Source organism: Sorghum bicolor, chromosome 1 (genome assembly GCF_000003195.3).
Source record: "Sorghum bicolor cultivar BTx623 chromosome 1, Sorghum_bicolor_NCBIv3, whole genome shotgun sequence".
In the NCBI taxonomy this organism is placed as follows: Eukaryota; Viridiplantae; Streptophyta; class Magnoliopsida; order Poales; family Poaceae; genus Sorghum; species Sorghum bicolor.
In genome coordinates this window covers 55,458,390-55,481,560 of record NC_012870.2, presented here as the reverse complement: position 1 = coordinate 55,481,560, position 23,171 = coordinate 55,458,390, and the positions used below count along the sequence as shown (strand labels likewise).

At 43.6% G+C, this 23,171-nt stretch overlaps 3 protein-coding genes across 4 annotated transcripts; all 3 read right to left on the bottom strand.

Annotated features, from left to right (window-relative positions):
• LOC8055122 (CSC1-like protein At1g32090) lies at positions 4,585-11,538 on the bottom strand. Its single transcript, XM_002464818.2, has 11 exons — positions 10,732-11,538; positions 8,681-8,833; positions 8,388-8,523; positions 7,946-8,047; positions 7,237-7,356; positions 7,030-7,110; positions 6,514-6,854; positions 6,158-6,403; positions 5,651-5,975; positions 5,315-5,548; positions 4,585-5,224 (listed from the first exon to the last, which is right to left on the bottom strand). Exons 1-11 carry the CDS (start codon positions 11,043-11,045, stop codon positions 4,850-4,852), a joined length of 2,427 nt encoding a protein of 808 aa, XP_002464863.1. The 5' UTR covers positions 11,046-11,538; the 3' UTR covers positions 4,585-4,849.
• Positions 12,902-17,348, bottom strand: LOC8055121 (D-xylose-proton symporter-like 2). Of its 2 annotated transcripts, none has more exons than XM_021451503.1 (14): positions 17,132-17,348; positions 16,825-16,973; positions 16,287-16,365; positions 16,102-16,161; positions 15,934-16,000; positions 15,714-15,838; positions 15,479-15,580; positions 15,035-15,403; positions 14,869-14,916; positions 14,564-14,626; positions 14,254-14,334; positions 13,917-14,015; positions 13,563-13,700; positions 12,902-13,433 (listed from the first exon to the last, which is right to left on the bottom strand). In XM_021451503.1, exons 1-14 carry the CDS (start codon positions 17,159-17,161, stop codon positions 13,305-13,307), a joined length of 1,539 nt encoding a protein of 512 aa, XP_021307178.1. In that variant the 5' UTR covers positions 17,162-17,348; the 3' UTR covers positions 12,902-13,304. The 2 variants fall into 2 exon arrangements, with proteins under 2 accessions (XP_021307178.1, XP_002464862.1); XM_002464817.2 differs by having other exon boundaries at positions 16,825-16,970; positions 17,132-17,346.
• Positions 18,974-22,763, bottom strand: LOC110436296 (probable NADH dehydrogenase [ubiquinone] 1 alpha subcomplex subunit 12). Its single transcript, XM_021462987.1, has 5 exons — positions 22,548-22,763; positions 21,174-21,200; positions 20,991-21,082; positions 20,591-20,700; positions 18,974-19,497 (listed from the first exon to the last, which is right to left on the bottom strand). Exons 1-5 carry the CDS (start codon positions 22,634-22,636, stop codon positions 19,336-19,338), a joined length of 480 nt encoding a protein of 159 aa, XP_021318662.1. The 5' UTR covers positions 22,637-22,763; the 3' UTR covers positions 18,974-19,335.

Below are 23,171 nucleotides of genomic sequence, written 5' to 3'. Positions count from 1 at the left end.
AAAGATCAAACCATCTCTCTTACATTCCCGCAAACTAGAGTAGTTTACTTACTTGCATAGAAACTTTAGATAGCTCTCTAGTGTAAGCAGTGACATAGCTCTTGTGTGCCTAGTGATCATATCAACTAGAATTGTTGGATAGGTGACTTGCAAACACCCCATTAGAGCTAGAGCAAAAAGCTACGCTTTGTTATTTACTAACCTCTTGCTCTAGTGAGTTTGTAGAATTTTTAAATAGGCTATTCACCCCCCTCTAGCCATATTAGGACCTTTCACCGTGCAGGAAGGAGGAGGTAAGTCGCCCCATGGATTAGGATTAGGAAAGAGTGGGAAGCAACGGTGGGGTGGGCAGCCGACGAGGTAGTCGACACTCAAGGGGGGAGGGGGTACGAGGTGGCGGCGGGCAGAGGAGGGCGTCCGGATGTTCAAGCACTAGCTGCACTAAAATTTATGTTGTTGTGTGCCTTGCTGATTCAGGGTCACGACTCACGAGCATGTGAGGTTTGTTTTAATGAGCATTAGAGAGAAGAGGGTGAAGGTGCATCTGTGTGTGTGGATAAGGAGGATTTGTGGCGCTGAGTAGAAACCTTACTCTAGGGCCCACGTGTAAGGGTCTCACAAGAGAGAGAATATTTTTCTTGTTTTTAGGGTATAAATGCCGTCTTTAATCTCTTGTTCTTGTTAATTTGAATGTAATAAGTTTTTTTAGCCTATGTCTCATGATTGCTATGTTTTAGATTCTTGCAATCTAAACAACCTATAGTTACATATTTCTATGTTTTGGAATCTTGTAGTTTTTCACTTTTCATTTGGGCTTATTCCTATGTTTTTCTCTATTTCTATGTTTTGGACTCCTTCATTACAAACAAGCCCTAAGTGGATATTATTGGCCTCTGTGCAGTGGTGAAACCCTGGAGGTGTGAGCCTTTCTCTCCCTGGCCCTTCACATAATTTTATATCGTCATGGTATGGTATATGTCTTGTATATGTTGTGGTTCTTTGTTAAATGTCACCATGGCTCCTGCTTGCGCAATGCGTTTTAGCACCTCTTAGTAAAAGTACTCGGTCGAGCCCAATTTTATGTCATTTAGCAATATGATCCAGAAACACATGATATCGTTTCACCAGTTAATATCAAGAACACGATCTGACATACCTGGATGTTGATTTTACTAGTGAAGAGATGGACAGGGTCATTAAAGATCTACCCAATAATCATGCCCCAGGGCCTGATGGTTTCAATGGGTGTTTCATCAAGAAATGCTGGAGTATAATCAAAGATGACTTCACTAGGACAATGAGGGATTTCTGCAACCTGAACACAGACATAAGCAGTATCAACACATCACTCATTGTGCTCATTCCAAAAAAGGACAATCCTGAAACTGTCAATGATTATAGGCCGATTTCCCTTCTAAACTACTCTCTGAAATGCATCACAAAGATCCTTTCCTCTAGGCTACAATCAAAGATACTGCAACTTGTTCACACTAATCAGTATGGTTTCATCAAAGGAAGAACCATTCAAGACTGCCTTGCTTGGTCCTTTCAATTCCTCCATCTTTGCCATCACTCGAAAAAGGAGATTATCATCCTAAAATTAGACTTCGAAAAGGCCTTTGACAGGATAGAGCACCAGGCTATTCTAGAAATCCTAAAGCACAAAGGATTTTCTGAGAAATGGGTAAGTTGGATACAGAACCTCCTAAGTACTGCCAACTCTGCTGTTCTCCTAAATGGTATACCAGGAAAGAGCTTTAAGTGCAAAAGGGGAGTAAGACAAGGAGACCCCCTCTCTCCCCTTCTGTTTGTCCTAGCAGCCGACTTGCTCCAGTCCATCATAAACAAGGCTTGGCAAACTGGAATCATAAAGCATCCCCTCAGTGATAGCTTCTAAGAAGATTACCCTATTGTCCAATACGCTGATGATACTCTCCTTATCCTCCCTGGTGACGCCAGAACTCTCTTCTGTCTGAAAGGATTGCTAAGATCTTTCGCTGATTCGACTGGTCTGCGTGTTAACTTTGCCAAATCCTTCATGGTGCCAATCAATATGAGTCTAGAGAGAGTCACCCACCTAGCAAATACCTTTGGCTGCCAGGTTGGAGAAATGCCATTCACCTATCTTGGACTGCCACTTGGAACGACAAAGCCTACTATCTCTGAATTTGCCCCCCTCATCACCAAAATGGAAAGAAGGCTCACAGGCATCAGCAAACTCCTGTCCTACAATGGCAGACTTATATTGGTGAATTCTGTTTTCTCAGCCTTACCAACTTTTTATATGTGTACCCTAAAGCTACCACCAGGAATTATCAAGCAAATCGATATCTACAGAAAGCATTGCCTTTGGGACAAAAGAGATATAAATAGAAAAGGAAAATGCCTTGTAGCGTGGGAGACTGCTTGCAAACCTAAAGATCAAGGAGGGCTGGGTATCATTGACATTCAGAGACAAAATGAGGCCCTGCTATTAAAATTCTTAGATAAATTCTATAACAGAGAAGATCTACCCTGGGTCAAGCTTACATGGAGCAAACTGTATGCAAATGAGTCCATTCCTCCTCATGCCAGAAGCCCTGTCGGCTCCCCCTGGTGGAAAGACATTATGAAACTCTTCCCAATTTTGCAAAGCATCTCTATATGCTCACCAAATAAAGGGAACTCAGTCCTCCTTTGGTCAGATTTTTGGATGGAGCAATCAGCGAAGGACTCATTTCCACAGCTTTTCTCCTTCACTAGAAAACCCAAATGCTCCATAAACTTCTTCCTCAACCAGCCTTTGGAGATGATGTTCAGTCCCTTACCTCTACCTCACGTTGCTGCTCAACATCTCGAGGAACTTCAAAACATCATGCACAACAGACACTGGGATGTGAACCTCAATGATACATGGTCCTACAATTGGGGAACTTCGAGCTACAGCAGTAAGAAGGCCTATGCTCTTTTTCTCAAATCTCCCCCTGACTCTCCACTCTTCAAATGGCTCTAGAAATCTGGCAACCTGGGAAACCATAAATTCTTCTTCTGGTTACTCTTAAGAGACCGACTGAACACCAGGAACCTTCTACACAGAAAACATATTTACCTAGATGACTATACATGTGTGATGTGCTCCCAGAGGTGCGAAGAGACCAGCTTTCACTTATTTTTTGAATGCAGCTTCAGTAAGGATTGCTGGGAGACAATTCCCATTTCATGGGACCTTGGCCTCAATCCAGTGGACATGATTTTAGAAGCACGTTTACAATTTGGGAACTCCATCTTTAGAGAAATTCTGATTACGGTCTGCTGGATCTTCTGGAATACAAGAAATGGCATTATCTTCGATCATGGTCAGAAGAATTTACATGTATGGAAAAGGCAGTTCAGAGACGAAATTGCTTTAGTTTGTAACAAAGCAAGACCTAGTGTTAGCTCCGCTCTTAGTAGTTGGAAAGAGTCTTACTTGTAACAGTTTTACCTCTTTTTTGTTTTGGGCGTACTGCCTTGTATTCTTTTTGGCTCCTGCCTTTGTAACTATTCCTTTATTTATTTAGAAATAAAAAAAAGGGGTGGGGAGCTCCCCCACCGTTTTATAAAAAAAAGATATTATTTCACGGGTTAATGTCAAAGCCAAGTGGCATAGAACTTCTTAAAATAGGATGAAAGAATGATTAAACACTACAAAAGTGATTAAAAATAGTGCCACCATTTGATGTTATGTTGGCTAAGCCTAAACGTGAGATGGGATTGATGGAAAACCTGGCCTTTTTTGCTTAATTAGTGTTTAGAAGCTGTAACTCTTAGGCAGGGTATATTATATCTGTCACCAAGTTAGAACAGCCTGACCAAGCATGTTGTGTTATCTGAACCCAAAACGAATTGAAAGACATAACACGATCATTGATAAATTTTCAAGCTCGACATGTTGTACAGTCTGAACCCAAGATAAATTGCAAGACATATCACGATCATCAGATAAATTTCTAAGCTCCCTATGGCATACGAATTAGAGCAGCTTACGTTCAGGTATGATATACTGTCTGATTTTAAGATAAATTGGACTGTGTGGTGCAATTATTGAACAAATCTTTAAGCCTTAGCCCTTAGAGCATGTACAATAATAGGTTTATAGCCAAACTAATCCTAATGTGAAGGAGAGAAGATAGAAGAGATATAATAGCTTAGCTCTTAGAGCAAGGTCAATAATAAAGCCAAGTGCTTGACTATAAGCCAAGTAATTAGAGACAAGTTATACAGTAAGTTGTCTCATACTTGTCTTTAAAACACCTTCTTTTTTCTGTTTCTCGTCACAACACTTGGTATTTGAACCCACCATATATCCATGCCCAGCTTGGTGTTTGCATGAGACAATGTATAGGAGTAGTTACTCCTCCTGCTAACTTTAGGCTTGCCCACTCACGCCAATACTTTCTCCACAGGCAATGAACTTATTTGCATTCAGGCAATGAATTCCACAGGAAAGACCTCCAACACTTCCTCCAATCTGCCAGAGCCTGTTAAATTTTTATCAAGCCTTTTTTTAATCTCCGAACACTATTATGCTTTCCGTTTTCCGTGGTTTCAAACAAATTGTGAAGATTCAGCGCGAGACATTCTCATATATACCACGCACAATACTTCAAACTTGATTCCTCCACATTTTTTTTTCTGCATGGAATCAATGTTCAGGTCCCATGGCACACCAGAATTTTTACAGTCACTACCTCACTACACCTGCATGTACACCCAACAATTCATCAATCATCAGCAATTTTAGCAACCTCTGGGGGACAGGTTAGCCAAGAGAAGCATTCACAAGACACCCAGGAAAACAAAGGTTAGAGACGGCTGCTGTTCAGCGTCATCAGGGCTGGATGTCGTAGTGGTAGACGAAGTGTGGCGGCGACGGCGAATCCGTGTCGCTCCTCACGTGGATCCCCTCATGATACTGCGTGCTCCTGCTGACATGGCTCTCCTCGTGGTGGTAATGCGTCTCGTGCGTGCTCCTGAAGTGAGTCTCCTCCCGGTACTGCGATGAGGTCCTCACCTGAGTCTCATCCTCCTCATGGAGGTGCCGCTGCTTCTCGGCTTTGTCGACCCTCACCTCCACCATCTCCTCCTCTTTCTCTGCTTGCTCGAAAAGGTGGAAGATGGGGTGCAGGTAAGCGTTAGCCAGGAAGGATTTCAGGTTCAGGTTAGGCTCCGATGCGTGCTCCATGGTATCCTTCGCCATTGCTTCCTGGCAAGACAAAACACAATTATTAGTACAAATCAGAGATTGTTCTCATTGTCTCATAGCCAGCATAGTATAGACTGGCTCACGGCTCACCTCTAGAGGATACTTCCTGAAAGCTGGTTCGAACCGGCTCTTGCAGTACTTGTGGAACCAGATCGTCAGTAGTGGCAGAAAGATGAGCAGAGGGGTGGAGTATGCAGCTTTCTTTGTGCTCATCAACCCAAACAGAGTTACATGAGAGATGAGCAGGCTAGCTATTATTCGGGTATGCACCTGAGGCCAAAATGCAGCGGCACTCTCATACTCCTGATTGTACACGTTGATGATCTGAAGCCAACAATAAACCAAAGAGGAAGAAATATGGAGTTCAGTGAAACTCGAATCTAGGGTTATCACAAGGTGAAAGTACCATTAAACAGATTAACTAACCTGGTGTCTGTAGACAAGGAAAGCAAAGGCAAAGAAGACGATTATGAATGGCAGGAGAAGGGGGGTGACGACGGCGTATACGAGGCCGAGGAGGAAATACAACTGAAGGGATGGAAGGTTTTCTCCAAGTCTTATGCTACCTGGATCCATCGCCCTCTCTCTGTCCCTCTCCGTTTTCACGATAAACATGTTCTTCAGATGGTATATCACCAGAGCCTTCACTCGAAGGATCTCGTTAGCAATACCAGCCCAGCCATCAACCATTATGTATGTCATGAAAAATGTGGCCTTCATTGGTATAGCTACCCCGATGGTCCTTGGTATTCTGCACAAAGAATATGCCGTCTTGCAGGTTATGACTGAACTCTTTATCAGACAGCTTTGAAAAGTTAACAAGCAGAAACTACAGTACGATTTACTAGTTTGGCAAAAATCGAATAACAAGCAAAAAGAACTTTTAGATTCATAAATATGCAGGGGGTTAAAATGAAGTTTGAAGATAATTACTGTGTAGGAGGCTCGTGGAGAAACGAATGTAGCTGTTCAAATGCTGTCCCAGCGATTATGCTTCCAAGGAATACGTTCACCAGCATGAAGTAATAATATTTCGAAGCAGTCCTTCTTTCCAGCGATGATAAAGAGACATAGCCTTCAACCTTTGACATGATCAGCAGAACTGTAGGGAGGACATAGAGGAAAATCTTCAGAGCCAGACCAGGAAGAAATCCCTGAAGGAAAGATTTCACCACCTTTCTGCATCAAATGAGAAAGCATATGAGAAAGCAGGGAATAGACCTACTAAGTAGCAGTCAAGAGTTATTTGCATCAGGGAGGGAACGTATGTACAGAGAAAGAAACCTTACACTTCAATTACTGGCTTCAGAAAAGGAGCAACTTTTTCAAGACCCTCGAGATTGGCAAGTGATTGAACAAACGCGATGGGGATCATGTAGAAAAACACTAAAGCAAAGACTGCGACAGATATCAGAAACCTGCGGATACTGAGAGAGAAAAATGGGATGGCAAGATTTTGCCAATAAACATCCCGTGGTTCAGGAGCCCAATCAGTCAGCCATTGGGTTGGGTTCTTTGACTGTTGTGTTTGTGCACACACAGCAGCACCCCATCTCGAGTCAAATGTCACAAAGGAAACTGGCATAACAGCTTTTGGGTCATTGAGAACTTTCTGGCGCTCTGATGCCATCTGCATATATCAAGACAATAAACAGCCTGTGTTAAAATTGTACATAGAAGCAATAAAAGGCTTTATTTATGCTAAGAAAACAGACATGCAACAGACCCACAAGTTCAGATCACATATTTAAAGAATTGTGCATATGACTGACAATGAATCATAAGATCAAGAACTGCAGACTAACCCTCTTCTCAAGCTCGCTGATTCTAGCCCGGTAGTAGTCTATTTGATCCACTTCCCTGCCACAGAAACCAAGGCATCCTGTCTGAAACGCAGGAAAAGAACAACATGCTGAGCCATTTCTTGGAAAAGAAACTACAGAATAGGTATGGTTGAAGAACTTGGTATGCCAGCAAATGAAATAGAATAGAATCAATGTTGGAAACGTTACCCGTCCTGTTGGTCTTCTCTCAGGATGCCTTTCAAACTTCAGTTCGTAGTAATCCAACCAGTTTTGAAGCCTCTCCCTTTGCTTCACGAGTTTAGCGTACCGATTTGCATTGTAAACAGGCTAATCATAGAAAGCAAGGTTGACTCAGTAATCACTACAATTTGCAACAACCAAAATTTGGTATCGGTTGAAAACTGAGTAGAATGTAAGGCCTTGTTCAGTTCGCAAAATTTTTTGGATTTTGACACTATAGCACTTTCGTTTTTATTTGACAAACATTGTCCAATTATGGAGTAACTAGACTTAAAAAATTTGTCTCGTGATTTACAGATGAACTGTACAATTAGTTTTTGTTTTCATGTATACTTAATGCATCATGCATGTGCCGTAAGATTCGATATGACGGGGAATCTCGAAAAATTTTTGGAACTAAACAAGGCCTAAGATAATCATGCCTGACCAAATGCAAGGTTAAGGAGGAAAGTAGTTTTTTGGTGTCTACATGTTGGGCATTGCTTATCCACACCATTCGATATGCATCGAGATGTGTGAAACAATGGAGAAAGAGTGTGAAAACAGTGGGGAAAAGTGCAGCAGCACGAATCTCAAGGCACATTTGAATGGTCTAAGCAATACCGAGCATGTACATGCTGCATTCTGCATTGTATATCTGGTTAAGGAGATATAAGCAAAGGAGAGGACCATGTACCTGCTGACCAAGATAGTGGTCTGGATGATTTCTTCGGAAAAACTCGTCCACTGTTTCAGAAGTTGAATGGCTTGAGACACGAGGAATGTTTCTAACAATCACCTGGAATTGCCAAATAATATTAAATGCTGCAGAAATACCTTAAGGACCTCAGTTCTAAATGTGACTATATTTAGTTATAGCAAATTTGGTACATGTTCCGCTCAGCAAATCCGCATTAGGGTATGTGTTTTCTGTTCAACTACTCTTTTCCTAGCTATTCATCACAAATGCAGGACCCTGGTTATAATACTCCGAATTGAGAAAATAATAATTAATTGATTCGGTAGATGCTTTAAGATACGTGTAATTTTCTAATAGAGGAGTACCGGAGCAGTCCCCCCCCCTACCCCCCATATACATATGGTTAGTATATCACATCGTACTTTGCCAATGTACTTACAGTGAAATGATCTGCACAACGCTTCTGGGAAGCCAGGAAATGCAATCTCATAAATGCTACATTGCTGTATTCTTTGTACAGCATAAAGCATGCCCAAAATGTGAACACATATGCCATCAAGAGATGAATAAAGAATCTGAAATGAATTGCAATGACAATGGTCAGATAGCTCTGAGTAGCCGCAACATGCAAAAACAAAACTGAAAACGTAACAGACATGGAAAATATTCTGGACATTGTATGAGTATAAAGGAACAGCCAAAAAAAAAAAAAAGAGTTCATAAGATCCGTACCTGTTGGATCCAGGGTTAACATTTGATATAGAAAGCTTATCGATATCGCTGAAAACAACTTCCTTTTTTAGATCAAGTAATGTGCCGCCAGATACATTGACTGGAATAAGAACCAGAAGGGCGAGAGTTGCAATGGGCAAAAATATCTTGAGACTGCCAAGGAGACGGAAAAAAAGTGTTAGCATGCGGCACTGAGGGCGACCTGTCTTATTGTGCTGCCAAATAATCGATGCCTTTTTAGGACAATCCCTTATTTGTCAATGCAAAATTTTGCCATCCCATAAATCTCCTATTGCCATAGAGACCAGTCTTTCCTTTGGCAATCCCTTATTTGCCATTGCAAAACAAGGGGAAAAGAGTCAAAGTCCACAACATTACATCCTTTGCAACTTTCGTTGGAATTACCCAGACACATTTTGTGTAGATGCAAAGCATTGCCCATGCGGCTAAACGTGCAGTAGAAGGCTGAGAGTAAAATAATTGAATGACATGTGGTAGTGCTGTGGCTGAATTATTCTGTGTCCAGCCTGTAGTAGTAGTAGTAGTAGTAGTTGTACTTCTAGTAGAGAGCCGACAAAGCAAGGACGCCCAGTGAAATGAAATTTTGGATCATGCCAGAAAGTTGCACCCCAAATAGGGAAACCTTTCGAGTGAATTTTCATCCAAAGTTCCAAACTAGTGGTGGTACTACAAGAAAAGCATCTAGAGTTGTAAGGAACGGTCCCCACTCGCCAGCTATATTGAGAATGCGAATCAGTTGGTGCTGCCACAATCACAATGACAAGGGCACAAAATATGTTCGGGCCCTTGAACGTGAGAGCGTTGGTTTGTAGTGGGCGAGCACTAGCTAGAAATAGAATAGGATAAACACAAAAAGTTTGGCACTCCAGTAGTAGCAATGAGTAAACCGTCCAACTAGCCTCTAGGAAATCATCAATAATGAAACCACAGAAGTTTGTGCCGTCCTCCTGAAAGAAAGCCAGGAATCGTGCGGATCAAATCAAAGATTATTTGACGACACCATTTTCAACGCCACGACGTAATGGGAAGCACTACAGCCGAAACGTGACAAGGACAACATTATCACCACAAACTCTCTGTCATCAAACACAAGCAATTCTCACTGGATATGCTGATTGCGTGAAAGTAATTACTATGTGATGACTAAAACAATCAACCGTAATAATTATCAAAGATTTCCCTGAAATAAAATGGTACGGAGTACTAATTAATTTTCTTTTTTTTTTGAAACTAATTAATTTTCTTTTTGGAAGGAAAAGATCTTGTAATTCTGGCTGGAAGGAAAACGTGCTATTATTTCTGAAAGGAGGATAAAGCAATTATTTTTTGGAAGGGGGAAAAAATGTCGTTTTTTAATTTGTTCCAGTTCCAGCAAGCAATCTGCAGAGTGGCTAAAGATGACGGCTTCCTATGCTGTGCGTGAGGTGAGACGATGAAACAAGCATAAGTGCGGCCAAAAGGTGGCATAATTAAACATGGAAAGAAGCACAAGTTGCTGAAAGGAATGCAGTTCCCAGACGCAAACCCTCATATTCATTCACATTCATCCAGCCAGGCAGCGGCAGGCAAAGCTGGCGATGGAAATCTGGAAACCGCCATTAACAAAATCCTTGACACCGCAACAGTTTTGCAGGAATTCAGCAAACGAGGGGAAAAGTGAGATAGATTAAGAACTTCATTCATCCCCTCGCCGTGGGTGGTTTGGTTGAACCGATGAAGGAGAAAATATGGTGCGTTTGTTTAATGGAATGGCACTCAAAAACTGGAATGGTAGCAGTAAGTAGCACACACGAACACATATATAGGCAACAAATAAACAAGATGAAAAAGAAATAAAATTTGAACCTTGAGTGAACCTTAACTAAGCCAGCAGAGTCCCAGGTGAGTGAACGGAGCAGTAACTAGTAAGACCAACCAGAATTGCAATCGCGGAAAGAGAGGAGTAAAAAATTGATTTCGCAAGAAATCGCGGTAGTAGTAGAGAATTGCGGCGGCGTATAGGAATAGGAGTAGGAATAGGAATAGTGTACCCGAGCTTGTAGATTCGCAGGTAGACGGCGGAGTCGAGTCCGGCGTGGGCGACGAGTTCCGTCTCGGACATGCGGAGCGCGCCGGGCACCCAGCTGAGGAAGGTGATGTAGGTGCAGATGTTGAGGTTGACGAAGCGCCGGACGGCGGAGCGGGCGGTGTGGTCGTGCTGGCGCTTCTGCGCGAGGTAGAGCTTGGGGAAGTAGACGCGGTCGTTGACGGGCTGGATGCGGAGGACGGCGAAGAGGAGGAGGAAGACGAAGGCGCTCAGGATGTTGATGAAGGCGGACACGCCCAGGTCCTGCAGCGTCGCCATTGTTGTTGGCTTGTTGTTGTTGTTGTTGTTGTTGTCTCCTCTCTCTCTCTCTCTCTCCCTCGTTGGCCTTGGTGAGGTTACGGGTCAGGAGCGGGAGGGAGGAAGAAAGGGAAGGCGAGATGGAGGATCGATCGGTGGCAAGGCAAGGAATTAAGGAAAGGAGAGGAATGCAAAATGCAGGGAGGGAAAGGGAATCCGGGAAATCAGAAACCAGAGGGCCGCGTCCGCGTGCGCCGCCCGAATTGAAGCGCGGCGCGGGTAGCAGTAGCACCGAGGCAGGCAGAGCGGACGCGGAGCACGCGGCGGCTAGGAGTAGTAGCTGTCGCGTGGTGCTGGCCAGTTCTGTGTGTTGCTTGCTGTGCGGCCCGGTCCGGCCCGTGGATGATGTCCTTGCGGTCCTGCTGCCCTCTACTTCTTGTTCAGCGCCGGGCGGGCAGGGAGGAGCGCCAGCCAGGCCAGCACAGGGGCAGGGACAACATGACAAAGAGAAGAACGCGCTGCTCAGTGGCGAGTGCGGAACAACATGACACCCCTGCCCTGCTAGTGCGTCTGCGCGTCGCACAACCGAATTGCAATATACGGATGAGATGGCATAATAACCTTTTGGAAGTTTCCACCAACGAACTGACCCACCACATGCGTCGGTGTCACATGCCCGTCCAATTCTCTGTGAACAAGACCACTAGTAGCTAGTAAAACAAACAAGCAGCCAGCCTTGGGTTATCTGTAATCCATCACGGGTGGAGAAGCGGCCCCGGTAATCACGCAATTGGTTTGTAACCTTAGCATATAAGCCTGGCCCTGGTGGAAGAAAGGAATGAAGCACGTAGTAGTACTAGTAGTAGCACACGACGCCAGCGGTGATGTGAAGCAGGCAGGCAGAGTCAACACACACACACACACACACACACAAAACAAGCGTGCATGCGTTCCCTCCCCGCCGAGGAAAGGGAAGATGCGGCGTGGCGGTTAGGCATGGCCGGCCATGTACATGTGCTCCAACTAACCGACCGACCAACTTCAATATCTCTACTGTACACCGCGCAGACCAGACAAGGCCGCCCCCCCCCCCCCCCCCCCCCCTCCCCCCGGGACGGTTCCGCCAAACATAGAACAGGAAGAACTCTTTGAACACGGCTGAATTTTTGCCATAATGTAGCACTTATATGGACTAACTAGGCTCAAAATATTCGTCTCGTAAATTCCGACTAAACTGTGCAATTAGTTTTTATTTTTATCTATATTTAATACTCCATGCATACGTCTAAAAATTCGATATGATAGAGAATTTAAAAAAAAAATAGATTTTAGAGTGGAAATAAACAAGACCGAGGGTCATGGAGCTCCCCGTGACGTAGCCAGTGCGGCCAACAGCAAGGTCGCCTCACCCCGCTCCCGCTATCACAACAACCATCATATGCCGTCCATTCCTCGTCAACAACGTCGAACTGAATGTTCCCAATCATAAGAGATAGCAGCTCCAGCCTGGTTTGCAGCGCCGGCCAGTAGCCGGCGCATAACAACCTGGTGGCCGGCGGCTCGTGCTTCGAATGTCTCACGAGATGAGCGGAGGTGAGGGAGTAAGAGCGAGAGTTTTTTTTTTTGGCTCAGGCCAAACACAGCTAGGCCAGTGAGCTGATGCAGCCCATTCGCATGTTATAAGTTTATTGACAAAAACAGATGATCGTTCTGATCGAGAGTCTTTGAAAAGTTTTTAGGTTTTGGGATGAACTAAACAAGGCCTTATTGGCTGGCAAGTCATTTTGCATAATAGTACCTCATTTGTTTAGAAAAAGGAAATGTATTCCAACCTCTGCAAAAGTTTTGCACGCAGCCAGCAATTATTTTCTGGATTCTGTGGAATGTCGTCTTACTTGTGCATTTCATTTGTTCAAAAACCAACTTTTTAAAACTTTCAAAAGCTGGCTTTTACAAGCAGCCCACGGAAGCCCAGCTTTTGAAAAGCAAAGGCCTAAAGAAACAGGTTGTAAACCCATTCTACAACCAACTGTCAAGATGGCTGAATGCTAGCTCTACAGTCTACAGTACCAATGCAATGCCCCATCGATTAATCTTGCAGGCTTGCAGCAACCTACCGTCTCGGTTTATACCGGGAAAGAAACAAGTATTATTGCTACAACAGCTTGTAGAATATTTATATGAATAAGCTAACTACAACAGCAGACTACAAAAGGATACCAGAAGTCCCTTCAGTTCACTGAAACTAGGACGAAAGAACGTGGCGTCTGGATCAGTCAACTACAGACTCGCTTCAATCTCTTCCAGGGTGAGTCCTTTTGTCTCAGGGACGATCCAGAATATGAATGCAAGAGATGCCACTGCAATCACCCCAAATCCAGAGAAGAGCGCCCCCGTTCCAATCAAATCCTATGACACCATGCATACACACAGTTATCATCAACAGGCAGCAGATTGCCCATATATTGCACATGACATGAATTCATAGCAACGCTCTTTGGCAAGAAAAAAAAACAGAAGGACAGGGTAGGCTCGTACCTCCAGTGGAGAAAAAGCAAAGGTCACCAGAGCGTTGGACGCAAAATTCACAAGAACAGCGACACCCAATCCACGCCCTCGCAGCCTCAGCGGGAAAACCTCTGAGATCATAAGCCAGCCAATAGGGCCAAATGAGAGCTGCAGAGAAAGTTCTCTTTACTGTCAGATAGATTGTCACATATAAACTAACAGATATGAAACACAAGCCAACTACTGAAACTTTGGTGCAAGGCAATCCACTCTACTACTATTTCAGAAATAATACTGCTCCAGCTCACAGAAGTCACAATAATCCTCATTGGAGTTCTCAAACAAGGTAAGATGGCTATTCAGGCGATGCACAAGGAGAAGTACCTGATAACAGCCAACATATAGTAGAAGTGCTATTACAGCCACATAGGAGGCATCTTTCAGTAAAGTGTAGTAGGAGGACAGCAAAAATAAGGCAACAGTCTGCACATTGTAGAATCAACAGGTAATCAGTAACCATAGGAAAGCCATCTATCAAGATATTTGTATTCCGCTAAAAGGCTAAGGGCCCGTTCGGTTAGCCTGGAATGCACCCAGGAATCGTTCTAGCTGATCAAAGGTTATATAAACTAGGCAAGCAATCCGGCTAGAATCATTCCAGGGAACGGTTCCCTGGGAACCGAACGAGCCCTAAATAACTTGACACTTGAGACAGACTTACAATTCCACTGACACCTCCAATAAGTAACGGTCTTCTGCCAAGTCTGTCAACCACAAGGACTGCTACTCCGGTCATGATTAGCTGCAGTATGGAAACCATAATTACTGAGTAGTAAGAATGCATGGAACCTTGCAAAGGAGGACAGTTTGGACCAACATTAAAAACAGTATGCTTCCTTCTAATGTAATTCTGTAATGTAACTATAGATTGCATTGCAAAAAAAACTTCAGGGTCGTAAAAAGTCATATTAAAGTAGCAAAATACTCAGGTTAAATTTCAATAAAGCATATGCAAAAGTATTCACATGTACCTTCAGTACGCCAAGAAGAATGGATACACGAGTAGCATCAGATGCCCCAGAGAATCCAGCACTCTGCTTGCAGACAAATGATAGATATGAGTGATGCAGGAGCTTACGAGAATAATGCTACTAATAGCGCAGGTTGCCCAAACAAGTTTGACTATTATTTCCACCCTGAAAGTTAGATTGATAATATTTTGAAGCCCTGAACCCCTATACTGGAGATCAGTCCGAACATGAATGGGCTTCTATAATACCCAAATATGCTTGAACTGGATAACTCCATACAGAGGAAATTAACGATATGTAAGTACCTGAAAGATCGTAGCGGCATAGTATAGTACGCTAGGTTGACCAGTAACCTGACATATACATAAGCCAGGATCAGATAAAATACCATAATATTTATTTTTCAGAAAAGAACAGACCGTTGTAGTACAAGCACAGGAATATATCCCAAATTAAAGATATAAGAATCACCTGCTGAAAGAACACCAAACCACATCCAATAATCATTGCTTTAAGACATTTTCCTTGAAAGATCTCACCGAAGCTAGCTTGCTTCTCTTGATCAATATACGAAAGTTCCTCCAAAATCAAGTCAATCTGCTCTGAGACCAAATCAGGTGAAGCTTGACCCCTCAATCGACATAAGCACCGGGTTGCATTTTCTTTTGTGTCTGGCAGATTTCCCTTCCCTTGTATGGCACATAACAGGAGCCACCTAGGTGATGAGGGCAACCAGCACATTCCAACTCCCATTATGAGACATAATGGTGTGCTGGAGACATACATGTAACGCCAACCAGAAACCACTTCAACATAGAGATTTCCTGCTATATAACCAAGCTGCAAAAATACAAGTAAAAAAGAAGACCGAAAGATTGCTGAAGGGGTGATAAAGAAAAAATAGTATACACTTACAAGCATCCCAAGAACAATAAAGAACTCCTTTAGAGAAATGAGCATGCCTCTTATCTGACTCGGTGCAGTCTCTGCAATATACATTGGAGCAGCATGCATAGCCTGATGAAAGCAGCATACGTAAGCCTCATATCTTTATTTTTGCCCCCATCAAAACATAAAGCCTCATAAAGAAATGTTCATGGTCATATGCTAGGCAATGTGCAGTGTCAACTATGACAAGAGATTCCATTACCAATCCAATTCCTATGCCATATAAAAAGCGACCAACCACCATGATAGCGAAATTGGGTGCTACTGCTGTCAGAAGGGCTCCAATCAAATATGATATAGAAGCGAGGATAAGCTCTTTGCGTCGTCCTGTGCAGGGTAGTTGGGATAAATAATAATGAGATGACCAGACTAAGTTGCGCTATAAATTAGCAGTAGCATGGAAAAGAAGAGGGGTGGTAGACCTAAAAAGTCTGCAATTGTATATGCCAAGACGGAGCCGATCAAAGCACCATACAGTGAGCCACTGACCTGCATCAGGCACAGCGGGTGATTACATCATTCAGCAACAGGACACCAGTTAGTGAACCCAACCTTGCTGAAATAGTTTTTGATGTGGAGTAAATCATTACCACAAGGCCAGTTTGCACAGATGACAAATTGTACCACGTAGTACCACTGAATGTCGATGACTGCAAGATAGATTTGACGAGAGTCAAATTAGCAATATTGACCAAACTGATGTGCAAGTTCCAATCATCCAATGCAACATTTTTTGAGAAGCAAGCAGGAAGAAGATTTAGCGCTAGTGTAATACCTTGAGCGATATGGTTGCACCGGATGTTGCCCCAATGTCATAGCCATAGAGAAGGCCTCCCAAAGCTGGAAAGAAAAACCTGCAACAAATTCAACAGACAGGGGAAGACTTTGGTAAGGTAAACTGTACATGTGTGCAGTGCACAATATATATATTTTTTAATGAAAACTACGGCAACCATTCCGGTTGCCTATATTTTTTTTGATGAAAACTACGGTAACCATTCCGGTTGCCTGAAAGGCTGAAAGTTTGTTGTCAGACATTGAATCTGTTAGGTGACATGCCAAGAAGGAGCTGAAACTGTACGAAATTTGTGGAGTAAAAGGCAGAGCAGAGACTTTTGGGCGAGACCGCGAGAGGCTCGAGAGGAAGCTGCAATCCATTCCCTGGAGAGACGAACCGCAATTTTCGAGAGCAAGATTTGGGGCACGGCTGAATAATGGTGAGCGCAGGGTAGGAATCGTGAAAGGTACTGTAGTAGGTAGAGTAGAGTACAAGAGAAGAATGGAATGGGGAGGGTTGCCTATATTAGACTTACGGGAAGACGGCGGCGGAGATGGAGTAGCACTCGGCGGAAGCGGGAGCCCTGAGCAGCAAGGGGCGCCTGTTCTCGCAGTCGTCGTCGTCGGTGTAAGCCTGAACGCCGCCGGAGGAGACGTGGATCTCCTCGTGCTCGCTCTGCTCCTGCTGGCGCCCAAGCACAATCGAGGACGACGGGGACATGAATCGATCAGTAGAAAGAAGATGGGAAGCTGAAGACGCTAAAACAGAACGAAAGCGAGAATCGAACTAGTTAATTGCTGGAGCCCAAGGCGGGAGGGGAGGGCGTGCCCGTGCATCCATACCTTGTCCTCAGGAGGAGGATGGGAGGCCATTGGAGCAGGAGCTCGTGTTCGTTTGAGTCGAGCTAGCGTACACGGTCAAGGCCTGCTGGAGCTCTTCTTGGTACGTCTCGTCTGGGTCCGCCTGCGGTTTGAGGAGCGGCAGCGTGTGCGTGCGTGAGTCGCGTGTGTGGGTAGGTTGGTAGTTGCGGGCTGCGGCTGCCTGCCGCTGCGGAAGGGACGAGCGAGGGAGAGAGATCGGTGATGCAGCCAGGCACGTCTGCCTGCTGTTAGGCTAGGTACGTGTTCAGTGGATTGTGCCGTCGGTGTCTGCAGCTGGGCGAGCAAATCCGTCAGTCAAATGGAGGAGAACAGCAGATTGATTGATTATGCATAAACTCTTCTGCGGCCTGGCAACTATTTCACTCTGATCATAAGAAAACGGGAATCCTAACGAGAATTCGAGCATTTTTTGCGACATCAAAAACTCAACATCTCTATCAGACGATTCATGTCTAAATCAACCTTTTTATCGGTCTAATTCATGTAATAAGGTTGTCTCCTCCAACTCTAGCAATGGCTCTGATAAGATTAGTGTTAGAGGCATGGGATCTCTACTCTCTAGCAAGGATTCGAATGGACTCAAAACACCAAATTAACAGTAATAGCAAGTGAAAGGAGTGATAAGATAGTACTGATACTGACTTTTGAAAAATAGAGGAAAATAGTCAGACAAAGCAAAGGTGAGAGTGTCATAGTGATAATTCGACAAAGCTAGTTAGTATTGGGGTGGAAGATCGATTGATGCCCTGGCACAACTAGGTTAGCATGGGGTGGGTTGGTGATTTGAAGAAGTTAGAGTGGGCAAAATTAGATTAGTGTGAGGTGGATTGATGACCTGAAGAAATCGAGGTTTGATAACCTAGAGAAGTTGAGTTGTTAGGATGGGCAAAACTAGGTTAGTGTGGGGTGGATGACCCGGACAAGTTGGTTTTGACTTGATGATGGGCATAGCTAGGTTATTGTAAACATGGATTGATGACTAAGAGAAGTTGGGTTGTTAGTATGGGGTGGATTGATGACACTAAGAAGTTGAGTTGTTAGTGTGGGGTGGATTGAGAGCCCAAAAGTTCGGCTAATTTGGTGATGACCTTCTCATCTCTAGCTCTCTTCACATAGTGGTCCAACTAGTATTTCACTTCAATCGTTCAAGTGTTTTGGTGACATCCAATACTCAATTCCTCTTCTGCCTATTTTATGCCCAAACCAATCTTTGATGGTCCGGTTTAAGCAACAAGGCTATCTCTTTCAACATTGACAACACCTATGACAAGACTAGTGTTTGAGGTTTTGGGTCTTAGGCGAGGATTCTGATGGACATAAGAAACGAGATAAATGTAGAACAAAAGGCTAGATTGAGGTGGCGGTGATAAGAGTGGCAAGACAAGGTGGTAGTGACATTGGAAAGAGGAGAAAGATGGTTAGATGGCAAGGGTGAAAGCATCAAGTGATTGTTTGATGGATAAGGGTTTTAGTGTCATAGTGATGCCTCAGCAAAGACGGAATAGGTGGACGGAACCTTGGTAGTGGGCAATGAGGGTTTTATGACTCACTTTCTAACGCATCTATATTTTGAAAACAGTGTAGAAGAGTTGTATCCTCATGAAACTCTACTCCCATAAAAATTTTATCACCTCTCTATTAATACAATGCCACATCAATATATTTAATATCCATGAAACTTTGATGAAATGCCATTAAGACTGTCCTAAAATATCTGTGGAAAAATAACTAATATCGACCCAAATACCTCCCAAAAAGAAATGGTCCGTGGTACGAATAAGTAAAGAGATGACAAGAAAGCCGTAGAGCGCTGGATCTTCATCCATGGTCATGAAATTCAAGTGTGAGGTCTCCAAACACCACCCAACAGCTGGGTAGACAGCTCCCCCAACCAGACAACAGGACAGATAATCTCTCGTACAATTTTAGAGACAACCGAAGGCAGTAACAACTGCATGAGATATTCCTCAAAGCTGCTTTTACAGCAGTAACAACAACACTTCAATGTCAAAAGATGATCCAATTGTACATTATTGGTATTCAGATCATTATTTGGGCCCAGTCCAAGCAATAACCCAGAGGCTATCCAGCTCGGTGATACTTGACCCAACGAAATGTAAGAAAACACAAACATTTCAGCAGCTTCCCCACAATGTACTCAGAAGCTAGGCTTGCTCTTTCTTTGGCTCCCAGGGCTGATACCTCGTCCAGTCCCTTTGCCCCGGATTCAAAGCATGCCCCTTGGAGTGGTAGATCAGCTCTTCACCCTCACCGGAGTAGTTCTGCTTGTGCTCTACAAGGTACCTAGCAGTCTTCTGGTTCAGCAGCTGCAACACAGGGAATATAAAAAAACACCAGATCTCAGCTTAACCAATTTTGACTTCCAGATACTAATTAAGATATCGCCTTGAAGCTCCTTGCACCAAATGAAATAGACACCCACATCCCCTCAGGCAAATAGCCTAAAAATGTGGGTGACATAAAAAACATGAAGTGTTTCAGAGAAACCAAATTTTATTAATGAGTAAAATACATTGGCGGCCCTTTAAGTTGTCGCCCTGTGCCACTTTGGTCCATGAACTTGCAAACGAGAAAAAGAGGCCCCTAAACTTGTCAGCATGTGCCACTTTGGTCCATGAACTTGCAAACGCGAAAAAATGTCCCCTGAACTTGTCGACGTGTGCCACTTTGGTCCATGAACATGCAAATACGAAAATAACACCGGCTGCATGGCACTGTTCTGCCACGTGGCCGCCTCTGGTAGGCCATGCATGGCACCGTTTATGGTGCTGACGTCAGCAATGATGTCAGCACTTCTTTTTTAATTTACGAAATTGATATATTTTTATTCGTAGCGTCAAATATATCAAATAATATATCAATTCGTTGCATTTATTAATTAAAAGAGATAATTTTAAAACAAGCAAAAATTATTCGTTTTCTAGTTTTCATATTTTTCCTAGGCAGAGTACACATGAAGAGGCTACACAAAACATTTCATGAATTTAGCATTTCATTAATAATTAGTTATGAAATAAATAAATATTTGTTGACGCGTTGAAAGATCCTTTACACGTTTATGGACCAAAGTGGCACAGGCCGACAAGTTCAGGGGCCACTGTTTTGCGTTTGCAAGTTCATGGACCAAAGTGGCACGGGCGGACAAGTTCAGGGGTCACTTTTTCGGGTTTACAAGTTCATGGACCAAAGTGGCACAGGCTGACAAGTTAAAAGGCCGCCAGTGTATTTTACTCTTTATTAATCTATATTAAACAAAATCCGAAATCATCAATACTGGTGCTCAATTGTAACACATAATCAAGACAAAGAAACAAGGCATCAAGCACAGTTGCAAGCATGTCAGAAGACTGAAGCATGAAAATCCAGGATTTAAAGCAAATAACATGGAGGGAAACTTGCCTTATCCCCAGTGCTATCTGTGACGTGGTGCAGCCATCCATGCCATTCAGGAGGCACTTGGGATGCATTGTAACGACCTTTCTCTGCATATTCTACCCACCTATGCCTTCCTGCAAAATTTACCAAACTTAGTGTTCTATTGTACTATCAAGGGGGAATGACCAGCAATGAAAGAGATATTTTGCTCCTACAAACAGATGCACATCAGCAAAGTGAAGCCCAAAGTAATAACAGTTAAGGTTTTATCTAATAGGTTTGAGAATCGAGAAGAAAAAAAAAGGCGAAATATAATTGCTGCCAATAACAGTCTACTGGTTTCATGATCTACATTCGAGTCACATAATAATTTCACAATAAAAACAACCATGGCACATCAACTAGCAGAACAAAGTTTACTCACCATACTGAGTGTCATGTAGTTTCTCATAGTATTTGTTTCCAAACTTGTCAACTCCTACAAGTGTTGCGCCAATATTGTGAATTTTCGTTTGCCTGAAAAAAAAAAAGATTAGCTGTGCTGACAGCTGAGACACATAACCACACTCATTCCTTGAAAATGGAGGACAGGTAGGTGGCCACTTACAAAAGGTTCCCATCCAGAAGGCATTTGCTGTAAATAACAAGATGTTAGAATATGTCAACAACACATTTATATATGCATTATAGAATTTGGCTATGTCTCCAAACCAGGAACTCATATCAGGCATGACACAAAGACGATTCCTGGAAATAGAAACATGTGACAGACAATTTACATGGTGACACTCCATTGCAGAAAAATAAAGGATCACAGATACAAGACAGCCAAACATTCATGGCTACTGTAAACAGTTAAGGCCTTGTTTAGTTGCCGAATTTTTTGGTTTCAGGTACTGTAGCACTCTCGTTTGTATTTGACAATTGTTGTCCAACCATGGACTAACTAGGTTCAAAAGATTCGTCTCGCAAATTACAGATAACCTGTGCAGTTAGTTATTTTTTATCTATATTTAATGCTCTATGCATATGCCGCAAGATTCGATGTGACAGGGAATCTTGAAAATTTTTTGGAACTAAACCAGGTCTAAATAAATATTCAAATTGGTGGCCATAGTGTGTCGTTTTGAAGGAGTCCAGGTCAGTGGAAATCTGTAAGTAATCATTGTTGTGAAGTGAGTATAGCCCATCAAGATTGATTACACTAATTGTTGGCACATGGAGTAGCAGATTATGTTGTTTTCACTATTAACATACCATAATAATTTGCAATGTCTGGCCAAGCAGTTTGATCTGACTGCACACATAGTATATGGTACTAAGGTAGTATACAGCAGAAAAAGAAAAAAGAATGCATGAACACCAGGAAGGGATTGCTATGAACCATGACGCTAGGTTTGCCGACAGTCTCAAAAAGTTGCTCCACAATATACAAGGCTACATGCCTAGTTCTACAATATCTTGGACTGACTTCATCACATAAAAATTCGAGACATGTAGTATAATGCAGGAAAGGTATATATAAGTGCGCGTGGAATGGATCAAATCTAACAAGCAGTGGCAAGCAAGCAATGTATGTTGTATGCTGCACACGATCAAACGGGCATTTTAGTTGATGTATACCTGATAAAAATGAATCCACACTTGCATTTGCAGCGAAAGGATTGTGGTTGTTATGCAACATAAGTGATTCTAGTGTTGTGTGAGCCTTACTTATCCTACCAAATAGCTGTGGAGAGGAACCCTACTTGTAATTTTCCCCGCCCCAGAGGCCAGAGCGCACACCGCAGGAATAGCCGAATCGAAACAAATTAAAAGTTGGAAACTAGTACGTCAGATCCGCGAAATACTAGCGGCGAGGAATCTATTCTATAACATAAAAGCAAGGGAAGAGAGGAGAGATCTGGATCGAGATGAATCGAAATGGGGGGCAATCTGATTTGCGCGGCGAGAAGATATTGACGGGAGGTGGAGGGGTTACAAGTATCCTTCGTCGCGGGCATCGCGGATGAAGTTGGTGAGTCCCTTCTCCTTGATGCCCCTCAAGACGCCGCGCACCACCGCCGCCATGGATACCGGCGGCACGACGACTCACTCGCCGGACCGGAGCGAAGAGGGGGGTGCGGTGGAAACTGGTGGCTCCTGTCCTGCCTGCCTGCCTTCGCTTCTCCTATTCGGTCCGTCCGGCTCGGCTCGTCGCGGGCGGCCTGCCTATTAGTATACGTGGGCTGGGCTGGGCTCCGAAGAAGTGGGCCGGCTCATCGAGCCTGGAGCAGAAATCAATCGACGCGCACCGCCCATCAGTTCAGCCCAGCAACGTCTTCTCCAAAAAAAAAAAAATGTTCAGTTCAGCAGCTCATCATCATCTGGCCTGTCTCGTTCTTCTTCTGCATCGTCCTCCTCCATCGGTGCGGTGCAACCGCAGCCCGCCAGCAGCGAAAGCAGAAAGCAGTTTAGGTAGCTAGCTAGTGGTGCGATGGAGGAGCCCACTCGTTGTGAATTGAATCTCTTTGGTCGTGTCCACCATCCCATCGATGCGGAAAGAAAGAAAAAGAAGAAGAAACGACGATGCTACTCATTGAAGAATGAAATGGGATGTAGACCT

Coding starts and splice junctions, on each gene's coding strand:
- LOC8055122 (XM_002464818.2), bottom strand. CDS start 11,045: ATGGCGACGCTGCAGGACCTGGGCGTGTCCGCCTTCATCAACATCCTG. Junction 8,834..10,731: donor CTGCGAATCTACAAGCTCGG/GTACACTATTCC, acceptor TCTCCTTGGCAG/TCTCAAGATATTTTTGCCCA. Junction 8,048..8,387: donor GTTGTGCAGATCATTTCACT/GTAAGTACATTG, acceptor TGGCAATTCCAG/GTGATTGTTAGAAACATTCC.
- LOC8055121 (XM_021451503.1), bottom strand. CDS start 17,161: ATGGCCTCCCATCCTCCTCCTGAGGACAAG. Junction 16,974..17,131: donor ATCCTCCTCCTGAGGACAAG/GTATGGATGCAC, acceptor CTTGGGCGCCAG/CAGGAGCAGAGCGAGCACGA. Junction 16,366..16,824: donor ATCTCCGCCGCCGTCTTCCC/GTAAGTCTAATA, acceptor AATTTGTTGCAG/GTTTTTCTTTCCAGCTTTGG.
- LOC110436296 (XM_021462987.1), bottom strand. CDS start 22,636: ATGGCGGCGGTGGTGCGCGGCGTCTTGAGGGGCATCAAGGAGAAGGGA. Junction 21,083..21,173: donor CTTCTGGATGGGAACCTTTT/GTAAGTGGCCAC, acceptor TTTTTTTTTCAG/GCAAACGAAAATTCACAATA. Junction 20,701..20,990: donor ACTACATGACACTCAGTATG/GTGAGTAAACTT, acceptor TAAATTTTGCAG/GAAGGCATAGGTGGGTAGAA.